We start from the raw sequence: 12,063 nt of genomic DNA, 5'->3' as shown, positions 1-12,063 counted from the left end.
AAGGTAAAACAACCCGAACAGGTGACAAACTCAAAACCACTCGCATCTTTTTACTCTCTCTCTTTCTTTGGGTGCGTTCACACTGCAGCCTGAAGTGACTCAATTCCGATTTTTTTGACGTAATGCGACCTGTATCCGATCTTTTCATGGCAGTGTGAACAGCACAGGTCGGATTCTTTTTCGAATGTGACCCATATCCGATACGTATCCGATTCAAATGCGACCTAACGTTCAGGTCACATTCATCCAAACTGAACATCACTGATTCTCAACAAATCTCACTATTCTGCGTCCTGATAAGCGCAAGTGGGAAGAAAAACAACAACCATGACGGACTATATGAGGATTAAGTTGTTAATATGCTGCTCTGGTTGAACAACTTCAAATATGTAAGCTAAGCTCCACCGTTAGCCTCCATGTTTACTTCCGCAAAAACTGAGCACTTCTTCGTTTTATGGCGGTTGGTAAAACACTAAGAACGCTGAAGCTATTGCGCCCTCTACTGCGCATGCGGGACACTTTCAGGTCGTTTGCCCGTTTACACTGCAGAACGCATACAGGTCGCATTTACTGGCAGTGTGAACGGCCCTGGCAAAAAAATCGGAATTGAGTCACTTCAGGCTGCAGTGTGAACGCACCCTAAAAGTCCACACTGACAACAACTTGTGGACACAATCGACGCCCTCTTGTTTTTCTACCAGGCCTGATGTATTTATGAGACCGTGTACATTCAGTTTAAAAAGTCAGTTGATCCAAAGAGCCGTTAAAATGCCAGGATCCCATGGAGATTCAAAGACGTAAGATACTGCGTAAGAATGAATCTTTCAGGATGTTCTGACCTTGTTTTGTACTTTAGGGTTACATAACAATAGCTTCCTGTAAAAGGACGCCACCATTTAGTGCAGAATAACTACTCTGTATGCAACCTAAAGCAGACTTTGTTGATTCTGCTCTTCAAGTGATGGCTATCTAAATTCTCTACTGTCCTCCTGAATACAGATCTAAATCCTTTAAACTGGAATGGCCATTAACACCAGATCTTAGTTTGATCATTAAATTTGACTAACCACAAAGTCTTGCACTTAGGTTTTTTAGCTTAACAGAAAAGTGGAGAAGTGAAATGTACAGATTTGTAGGGAAATCTTGAAATAGGCTTACAATAGATCACTGATGAAATATACCTATTATCTATATAAAGTAAAAGTTTGTAAAACAGATGAAAGTGACGTCTTGAACATTAATGCACAGAAACAAGCCACAGCTACTTTGTGAAGAATGACTTATGCACAAGAATCTAATCTTGTGCCAAATTAAAAGTAAAGATAACATCAAGCAAGTTGTGGCAGTGTAGACGAAACTGGTTTGGTCAAACATAAGAAGCTACAAGTTTCCACAGAACCAGGAAAAACAAAAAAACATTTGCGTGTGGCTGTTGAAAACCGCTAAGAAGTGATGCCAAAACTTAAACCTTTATTAGAAATACAGTCTACAGCTGGGCTAAGAAATAAAGCATTTTTTTTGTTGAGAAACTAGGTAGGAAATCTCCAACATATTAATATTTTAATTTAGTAATTTTAAGTCAAAAATATGATTTTACTTTCACAAATATTCTGCTCTAGAAACCCTTTTTCCTGCTACTTTTAAATTGGATTACAATCTATGCTACTTCTTTATTTGGCTTTAACATTGGAAAGAAAAATATATTCTCCATTTTTTAACTAATTAAAATGTGAGCAAACAGGTTTTAGATTTTTTTTTTACACCTTTTCTGCACTAGGTTAGAGTTTACGAATGAAATGTAATTTTTCTCCCTCAGGCAAGTCTGATGAATGTTTGAAAGTTAAGAGAATTGGTGCTGAAACCTTCTTTGCCGTTCTTCAGGAGGCCGTTGGTAAAGTCCTGGCAGCCCACAGGCACATACTCTCCTTCCACCTCCTTGAAAATGTTGAACTCCTCATTCAACGTACTGATGACAACTGACAGGTCTTTCTCTCTCACCTGCATAACAAATATAGAGAACATACTGAATCACTGTACTGTATGTAACATTTTAAAACTTAACTACGAACACAAGCTGTTTAGAGGAGACATTGAAAAAGTGAGAATTTGAAAAAAAACATCCCCTTTGCATAAGTGCACAGACATTTAAACTGATATTTTGATCAAGAAACTTCTGGGACTTTTTAATTGTGGTGTGTCAAGCTCTGTGGTTACTTTATTTTATATTTAAATTAAGGTGGATTAAATTGTTAATGCTTCAAAATTTGTATAATTTTTGACCCAAAACCTTCAGGTTTCAGTTAGAAAGTTGAAAATGAATAGATATTTTTTTATTGTCAGCATCACTGCGAGTCAAAGCATATATAGATCCAATTCACAGATAAAATTATATGGGTCTTGCAAGATAGAGGGCAAATGTTACAAAGATGTGGAATACTGAAAGCTTATCCACAAAAAAACCCCAACAAAACTGAATGTGGAAATAAAATCAAAAGGTACTTCAACAACGTATTAGTTAAATGTGTGCAGAGTATGTAAAAGCAGGTGGCTTTTACGTACAGATTTAGTTGTATGTAAACTGGATAAATGGCTAAGATCACAAAGTCCTGGCATTTTAACAGGAGTGTGTATGTAAATGCATCTGCAAGTAATGTTACATTTTGCACATATTTAGATGACATGTTTTAAAGCCCAAAGAATGCAGTCTTTAAACGGCAAGTAAAGCATTAATATTCCTGCTGACGCAGTGGTTTGCCATGTTGTTAAACGTTTTTGCTCATTTACTTCTTGACATGTAATACATCAACCAATTTTCTGATGCTGTCAGCTCTGTCAGAAATTAGTTTAACTCAAGATGCAGACATGGTGGCCTACTTTGTCTGCAGGGGTTCAAACCAGGGGGACTAAAAGCTTCACATGGGTAGGAAGACATTCAACAGGTTCCTGCAAATGTTTTTTAAGAGGATGCTCACCAGGATGAAGTCGGTCTGATATGTGGAGAGCATGAAGACGGAAACGTGCTGCTGGGCAAGCGGAGCGATGACTGACTTGGCAATCTTTGTCACGCCGACAGCCTGCGAGCTGCTGGAGGCGTTGCCGTTGGAGGCAACATTGAGGGGCAGCCAGATGGAGCTCTCCACCTGGAGGTGCTCCGAGGGCGCCAGCTCTGTCAAATGTCAAGGGAAGAAAGAGCGATCTGAGTCAAACCGCGAACAACTAGGCCTTCTGTCCATGATCATCCACATGGCAAATCAAGATGAAAATTTAAGCTTTTGAACATACGCTATGATACATGGAAATAGTCTTCCTAACAAGTGTCTCAGACGTGCATTCTTTCATATGTCCAGCAGGGGGCGACTCAAGAGAAGCCTGCTGCTACAGCCTGCTTTAACATTAACTTAACAAGAGTTGATGCCCACTTCCTATTTGGATTCAAATACAGAAAATCCGGTGAAAATTTCTTACTTTCCAGCATTTTCTGATTCAATTTAATAAATTGGTTAATAATTAAACTGAGCACTACTGGCTTTTACTGATATTTCATTCTGTTCATAAACTTTGTGCCATAGCCTTTAATGAACATTCAAGACACATTCAAGAGTCTACACTGTGTGAAATCTACAACAAAGTGCTAGAATTTCATCTATAAAAGTCAGTTTATCAATGTTAACACCAGAAATTGGCAATGAGGTACAAAAGGGGCAGATATTAGTCCTTAATGCAGGCGTATAGGGTTTGATGCTGAAGCTCAATAAAGTCAGCTCATTTAGATTTTATGCTATCCATTTTCTACTTTCTTGAGGTCTTAAATTATCAGGCAGTTTAAAGTTACTATTTCCTGTTTCTACCACTCCTAACAGAAATGCTATCGTCCATCTCCCCCCTTAGGGCAGAGGCTAAAGAACTCCCACTATTTATATCACAAAAGCAGCACAAGAATATGTCATGCTGAAGACGGGCCACAGTGCCAACACCAGTCAGGAAGGCTGTAAACTGAGACCAAGTACCAGTATCCAGTGTCTGTTATCTATTCAGACATGTTAATGGGTCATTAGGAGGATTTTTGAAGGCAAATCTTAATAATGTAAATTCCTAAGATTCTAAAGCTGGATAGTCATATTTGAAATATGTTTACTTAGGAAACGTGAAGTAAAACACAAGATCAAGACAACTGCTTAGGGCAGGTACAGAGAAGTTATGTAAAATTAAGACGTTTTAAAAAAAACAAATACATAGTGATTAATAGCACACTACATAAGAATATTCTGTATTACTTAAAAAATGCTAGAAAGTCTCGTTTTCTGTAAATTTGGACCACCATGTTTTTACAGCAGTGTGCAGAATTAAATATGTCTGTTGAAATGATAGGAAATAAACAATTGCTTGGTTTAATTTGATACTGCTGGTAAACCAGGAAGTTTCATGGGTCAGCCTTACTAAAAACATTACCAAACAGCATCTGACTGTGAATGTTCCTTCTTCTTTCCTCCCCTTCAAAGAGCCTTTGCTCTAGTTGGCATAATTTTTCACAGACAGCCCCTTGTGGCTTCTCAACACACCAACTCTTAGCTCCTAAAATAGGAGCTCAGAACAAGTAAACCCGGAAGGCAATGGACGCCTTCAACATCTGCATCAGCGGGTACGGCAATGGTGAACGCATTAATCTAAACAAAACATCTATTTGTCAATCAATCACATCTCCAAAAAAGTGTCATCATACACTTTGAGGTAAAATACTGAAAGAAAGCATCACTCAGAAACTGAGAAATGTGCTTGATCTCAGGCAGAAAACTATGTTATCCTTTTAAGAAAAAGGAGACAGCGTTAAAAACAGGTGGCACATTCCTTCTCTTTGCTTTTTGTGTTAGTTTTTACTCAGACAAATTCTTGCTAAACCTTTTGAGGAATATCAGGAACATCAAGAAACTATCTTCGCTCATGACAAAAGATACTGGGCAGAAATGATGTTCTTATTTGCCCATCAAATACAAATTCTGCTTAAGGAGAAACCTATGAGGCCTAAGTTCTGCACGTGAGGTTCTAGTGAAGTGCGAAATGTTCTGGGCAGAAAGTCAAACATGAAATCACTTAAATTAATATGACAAATGTCTGTTTGTGTGCTATTGGCCTTAGCAATGCTAAGGAGCTAGAATGATGGATTTCCTGCAGGTAGTCCAGTTTGCTCTCCCAGCCCAGCCTGTGAGTCAAGATGAGATTCTAAATTACCTTTAAACGTTTATGCATAGCTGTATTTTACCTTTAAATCCTTCTTCATCAAGGACGACTGTGTAGTTCTCAGGTGTTTCTGTCAGGCTAAAAAACTTGCATCTGGAATAGAGAAGGAAGGTAAAAAAAAAATCATAATTAATAAAATGAGCATGACAAACTAGAGAGTTAGATAGCAATGTTATGCTGTTCATCACAGAGTCCTGTGGACCCACAGCCTAAATGACAAGAAATATTTGCGGACACACATAATCTGCTCTCTGCGTAGACTTAGCAAAACAAGCAGCTGAAAACAGTTCAAGAAAAGTAGTTCCGAGTTTTGATTTGACCTTTAAAACTAAGCCTAAAATCTAAGCATTTATGAGGTTGCCGAAGAAGCCCACATTACCCAAACCACTGGGCACAAAAGGCCACATAGGTCATGTTTAAGCAGTTCAGAACTTATGCAAAAGTTCTCCAATTTTTAAGAGTGGCTAAGAGAAATTGTTTGCCGTTATAACTCTAGAAAAATGCAAGTTACCAACTTAAGCAAGGCTTTTAATTTGTGAATGAAAAGTCACATCTGTAGGGCAGACATTTCATCCACAGGAAGTATCACATTTTCCTGCTTCATGGTATCCCTCTGAGGATACACCTTCCTCCTCAGCAGATCAGCCTGCAAAAGCCATTAGAGCTGACGCCTGAATGCAAGAGCAAAAACTCCTGACTCAGCAAAAACCAATCCCTGCCATGGGATTGGACAACAACACCACTGAGAGACAAAGAGGGAGAGACACAGAGAGAAAACACTGTAACAGTAACTGCCAGCTGTGCTAGCAGGCTCCGCCAGCCAATTGTGTTAGAAAGGCCTTCTCGCTTCCTGATGAACCTTCACCTTCCGCAGCTTGCAGTTTCCTGCAGGTGCAACAACCCTGCATGAGCGAATGAAACAAGCGAAGTAAAAGCAATATGTTCACTTTTTGTTGTCAAGCAACATGAAGGAACCACATCTTGTTTGGTTTCCTGTTTGCAAAGTACAGACTAGGTAGATAAGAGAGGCATCAGTTTATTACCAAATAAAGAGGAACACGGCAAAATTAAAGACCTTACAACTTTTCCTGATTGCAATCCTCTTCATTGCTTCAAAAGATTGCAATTACTTACAATTAGTACTAGTTTTTAATAGCAAATCTGTAAAAACATAGATTTGTCCGTTCACAGAATATTGAACCTGCATCATGCATCATGTGAAGAGAAAAAGATCTTTGATCATTTGTCTAGAGGCATCATACAGAGTTCTCAGTTCTCTCCCGTCTTTAGCTCACCCCTCAGCTTTTCTTTAGGCTTTAGGCCTGGAGCTTGAAAAAGGTTTTCTGTGTGTCTGGTGAAGTAAGAGAGTTCATAAAAGCTTAATTTAATATGCCTAGGCATTTTGAAGAGTCCGTGTTGACATGGACTTCAGTAAGGCATATTCTTTCTTTGTTTGACACCAGACCTCCCACCACACTCTGCCCTCTGTGAACTTGATAAGCCACCGACACGAGCTTTTTTTATTTTTATTTAGCTTAGTGACGCTCTCATCGATGCCATTTCTTTTTGCCCGGTCTCTTTTTTCATGTTGAATTACGAATACTGAACTTAACAGAAGCAGGTCTGACACCTTGAAAATTGCATTTTGTATTTGCTTTTGTTATCTTTGTCTGAAACATTTAAAGGGTGACAAGAGAAAAAAGAACAAAAGACTATTTGTAAGAGGACAAATATTTCACAGCACCTTATTCTGAGAAGGACCAGAATCAGACTACGAGTTTTGTAACGGATCTTCAAGAGATATTCTTCTGGAAGACAATTTTAGCTTCAAGGAGAAAATAAGGCTCGGTAAACAAAGACACATGGAGGATCTGTGATGAGGCGCAGCCTGTTTCAAGTGTTGTGGAGCTCCAATGTTAGCGGAGCACTCTAATACACCGCCCCAGCGTGATTGTTGGTGGTAATGGGCTGGAAAAATAAGCTCCTTCCTCTGATGCAGGAAGGAAAAGAACCTAAAGAGATGAAGAAAGCAACAGGTAGAGATGGAGTGGAAATGAAAACCAAAGCACACAAGACTCTGGACTTTGATCCAGCCGCACGAAGCAACGGGTGGCAGCAGGGGTTGTTGGCCGAGGGGTGGTGGTGTTGGGGGGGTTACAACCGACATTCCAGCTGAGAAAACATGATAAGAGAGGAGAAAACTGATGCAAAATCATCAGATGATGGCAAACTTCTCTTAACATTTTACTTCCTTTTGCATAGTTTGTTTGAGGTCTATAATGTTTTTGTATAAAGTCACACCACAAAGAAATGTGTTTGAGGTGTTGCCTTAAAATCAGAAGCTAACAAAGTCATTGCATCATCATCATCATCATCATCAGGGATTACAATGTTTTTAAAGAAATGGCGATCTTAGTGTATGTAAACGTCTGACTCTGAAGAAAGCAAAAAGAAAAATGCTCCTTCTTGCTCATTATTTAGGCATAATAGAAATATTAATCTTAACTGACCTAAAACAGGAACAAAGACAAAATAGGAATCTGATTTAAAGCAGCAGTAGATAAGTTTTACAAAAATGTTTTGTTTTTTTTTTTTGCATTTTTCTAAAACATATAATATGTGACAGTAAGTCTGTGGAGAAAAATGAAATAAAAACTGATCTCCTCTGCCTCCTCCCTGTGGTCCTACTGCCATCTCCAGAAATGTATCGCTCCCAGTCAGAAACAACCAATCAGAGCCAGAAGGAATGACAAACACATGCGTGTAAGCGCTGCTCACACAGCACATACAACCTCAAGATTGCCGGTTTGCTTCAACTGTGCTAATGGAGAAACAACCTAACATTACAGAAAAGCTATTCATCTGCTGTCATTGCTGGCCATGCTAACTAGTCTGAGCACTGATGTCAGGTTACGGTGTGAAGGAGGAGCTGCAGCACAGCAGGAGGGAAGGGGAAAAACTATTTATCCATTGATGGCTGCAGATAAATAGTTTTCCTAACATTAGATGGTTTCTCCACCATTAGCAGCAAAATCAGAAATCTTGAGCTTGTACACACTGTACAGGAGGAAGAGTGTGAGCAGCATGTACCTGAGTGAGACTGTACTAAGACCCTCCTCTGGCTCTTACTGGTCATTTCTGACCAGGAACATTTTTATAAAAGTTACATATGCTGCAGCTTCAATGTCAGACAATAACGGTGTATTATTTTTCTGCATCATATCCAAACTTCTTGTTTACACTGTTATTAAATAAGTTTAGTAATAATTTCCAAGTGGTAACTGCAAGAAATGTTAATTGTTTTTACCATCAATACATTCAGAAAAACAAACTTAACAAGTGGTTAGGTTTGGAATCTGTCTTTAAGCCTGCTGATGGGCAGTGTACAGCAACAGTTGGGAGGGGTTAACTCACTGATATGTTGAACCGGAGAAACCTCTGGCTTATGTCTAATTCATACAAAATAATGCATGTAGCCTTGATTAGGGTTGGGCAGTGAGAACATAAAATGGAGCGAGAGCCCCAACTTTAGAAGATCACTGAAGCAGAAATGTGAAAAACTGGGTTTCTGGCTCAGCTGACGCATTGTTCCAAGCCATGCTCTTGTTATTTAGCAGCTGAACAGAAGAAAGGAGAACGGTGTAGCGCCTGCAGGGCTACATTCACAATGCAGAAACACCAACATACTGGGTACACATAACCCCACCTAAAAAGGACAATGTAAGACTACAAGCAAAAAATGCATAATGAATGCTTTGTCAGACTTTGTGAATGGATTAGATGCATTATTCATAATTTTTTAAATATTAGTGGCAGAGTAAATATAGTTAGTTTAATCGTCAGTCCGTGCCAAAACTCCTCTTGTAATGGATGTTTAAGGAAGATCTACGATGTAATAATATGCAATTTGCAACGCTGTCAGAGATCCACTCATTAAAATTCCTCTCAGAACTGCTGTCAAACCCACTGTGTTCGGGCCAGGAAGCTGTTCTTTAATGAATAGAGGAAGGCCTGAAAGGAGGACGGGGGAGAGAGCCATTCAAGCCAAAACTGGGCTTGTTTTTGGTCAACTTTCTCCAGCACTCCTCCCTTTTCAATCAAATGTAGCTTTACAAGGAGAGGAAAAACTAAAAGTACACAATAAGAACAGGAAAAGCAAGGCAAAACACATCCACTGTAGACGTGCGATGATGTAACATCAAAGTACACACAACAACATGTTAAGAAAGAGAGAGAAGAACAAAATAGAGGCCTGTGGAGATCCACAGAAGTAGGCATGAGTGATTTTACTGGTTAGTTCTGGGCCAATGCATTTAGCATGTCCCTAAATGACCTTCCTCATATCATAGCATTTATGCTGTAAAATTCTGTAGAAATGTACAGCATTGTCTAAGTTAATAGCAACACTATAATTGTGCATATTCTTTGCATTTGAAAAGGTGTATTTCAGCCAGCTGAGGTAGGGAGGTGGGGGCAGCACTGCATTCATCATACAGCCAGAGAAAACTTCAGAGAGCAGAATGGCACGTCATAAATCTTGGTAACTAGATCATGCCTTTTTGGCAAGTTTATTTAATACAGACATGTTAAAACTTAGTTTATTACTCAACACTATGACTCAAATGGCAGGAGACAACAAGGTCTGAACAGACACAGAGAGAAGTGTCTCAAAGTACAAGTTCATGTGCTTTACATTTTAATTTAAAGCATATGTCGTAATAAGCAATAAATCAATTAATCAAATGATAAATTAAAACAATATCTAATTTCCATTTGCATAGTTTGTTTTTCTTGTATTTCTCTGTTTCTATCTACCAAAGACAAAAGGCTTCAGTCTGGTGCACGGGTCTCGAACCTCTTTTTGAAGGGCAATTTTATTTACAGAGACTTCAGGAACCACTTTATTTATTGTTTCGGTTGTTTTATTTATTTATTTTGGATATTTAAATCATCTTCCAATTTCAGTGTTAAGTCTTCATTAGAAATTAATGAACTTTAATGAACACTTTGCATAATAATGCAAGGGTGTACTTGCTTTATTATTCCATTACCTTTATATTACTGCAAACACCAATATTATTGTTTATTGCAGTAACTTCTGGGACAAATTATCGCTAAGCAAAATGTGTTATTGTGACAGGCTTAAAACTATCACAGGCACATGAGTGGCACAGATGTGCAGATGGTTAAAGAAGAGTTGGGATATGAAGTTAGTTGTGAAAATCTCACTGCAGACTTTTCTGTGCATCATCTGAACATAATAATAATAATAAAAAGAGTTTGGATCGACTGCAAAGCTATCAAGACATGGTCATTCATATGTCCCAGTCAAAGTCCAGACCTACATCTAACAGCACATTTGTAGTACGACAAGAAAATCATTGTTCACACTTACTGACCAGACTTATTTTGCAAAAACGAATGTGCAAACATTTCTGTCTCTAGATAGGAAAATCTGAAAAAGCTCATAGCCCATAGATGCAAAAGCAAAATATTGACTCAGGGCAGCTGAGATGGCAAATGCATCCTCCATTTTGCAGCTTACAGGAAACAGAAAAATATGCAACATGTTCTTCTTATGTCACACTTCTGCAACTATATGGTGGCCTGTTTATGCCATGAAATACCAACACATTAGAAAATTGTGGTTATAACAAAAAACGGTGAGACTGTTCCAGGGCTATGAATGCTGTGAGACGTTTTACAACGGTGTGAAATTTTGACAGCAAGCAGTAGATTTGTGACAGCAGTGTGATACATGTTCCTTATTTTTGTTTGCATGTTCTCATCAGCTTAGGGACAGAGCAGTACATGTAGAGCTCTTCCTCTATCCATGCACATGTGGGGCAGCCAGAGAACTAGACAATTACATAACAACATCTGGATTTCCAGGGATTATCTGAAATCATGAGATGTAAACAACTTAAAAAATGGATGTGGGGTTAGGAGTCAAAAAGGTCAAGTTTGTGTTGGAGGAAAAAAAAGTTTTTTTGTTTTTTTTTTTGGTAACCTTCAGATCACACCTACAGACGAAGCAGGATGCAGTCACATAAATGTTTTTCAGGAAACGAAAGTACAAAAATGAGTAATGTTAATATTAAACAACTGCTAGTTTTTCTCCATGCGAGAAAAATACACTTCCCTGAAGTCAACAGCTTCATGCACTGCAGTTCATCATCCCTACCGTAGCTGCAGAGTGAGGCATGCACAGACAAACAACCCAACAATAGCTCGGCCACCCAGTGAATGAGCAGGCGCTGTATGTATCCGAACTGGATTACCAGACTGATTCACAACCATCTGGCCAGAGCAGGAAGCCTACTTACCGCGTCCTGTTGCGGAGAAATATCAGTTTTATTAGCGGGTGAGTGTAATTGACCAGCCCGTTCTTGGATATGCTGGTGACCCGGAGTCTGTGATCCAGTATTTGCAAGTCCATATTTCTTGCTAACGAGCAGTTCTCTCTCCGCTCGTCTTTTAGCTTTTAAAGCGTCTCTCTAGCTGGACGATGTCATTCAAATGTTATATATAGTCCTGAGTGAAGAGCATTACCGACGGATGTACACCCCCACGTCCCGCTAGGCTCGTCTCACAGGACGAAAAAAACATCCGACGAAAGCAGCCTCCCTGAACTACTGTATATTCAAATACATGGGGCCTGCCCTACGCGGACACGCCCCCTCCTGTTAAAGCTACAGGTCCACGCTTTTAAATGACTCGCACGTGCTTTGGAAAAGTTTGGATGAACGAGTAGAAATAACACTTCCGTACTGGAATTTCAAAATAAAGGAAATGTGGTTCCAGAAACAATACACACATTTTATTCAC

General features: G+C 39.0%; 1 protein-coding gene across 1 annotated transcript in view; it reads right to left on the bottom strand.

Annotated features, from left to right (window-relative positions):
- castor1 (cytosolic arginine sensor for mTORC1 subunit 1) overlaps positions 1-11,887 on the bottom strand; it is a 21,134-nt gene extending 9,247 nt beyond the window's left edge. The window contains exons 1-4 of the mRNA XM_015028820.1: positions 11,562-11,887; positions 5,258-5,328; positions 2,973-3,166; positions 1,863-1,998 (exon numbers count right to left, since the gene is read on the bottom strand). Of these exons, the coding sequence (XP_014884306.1) occupies positions 1,863-1,998; positions 2,973-3,166; positions 5,258-5,328; positions 11,562-11,674 (514 nt within the window). The 5' untranslated portion in view covers positions 11,675-11,887. The remainder of the gene's footprint in view (positions 1-1,862; positions 1,999-2,972; positions 3,167-5,257; positions 5,329-11,561) is intronic.
- Positions 11,888-12,063: the final 176 nt, after the last annotated feature.

The sequence above is a fragment of the Poecilia latipinna genome, unplaced genomic scaffold (genome assembly GCF_001443285.1).
Source record: "Poecilia latipinna isolate Pla-1442-1.1 unplaced genomic scaffold, P_latipinna-1.0 Scaffold136, whole genome shotgun sequence".
Classification (NCBI taxonomy): domain Eukaryota; kingdom Metazoa; phylum Chordata; class Actinopteri; order Cyprinodontiformes; family Poeciliidae; genus Poecilia; species Poecilia latipinna.
This window is presented reverse-complemented; position numbering and strand designations above follow the sequence as displayed.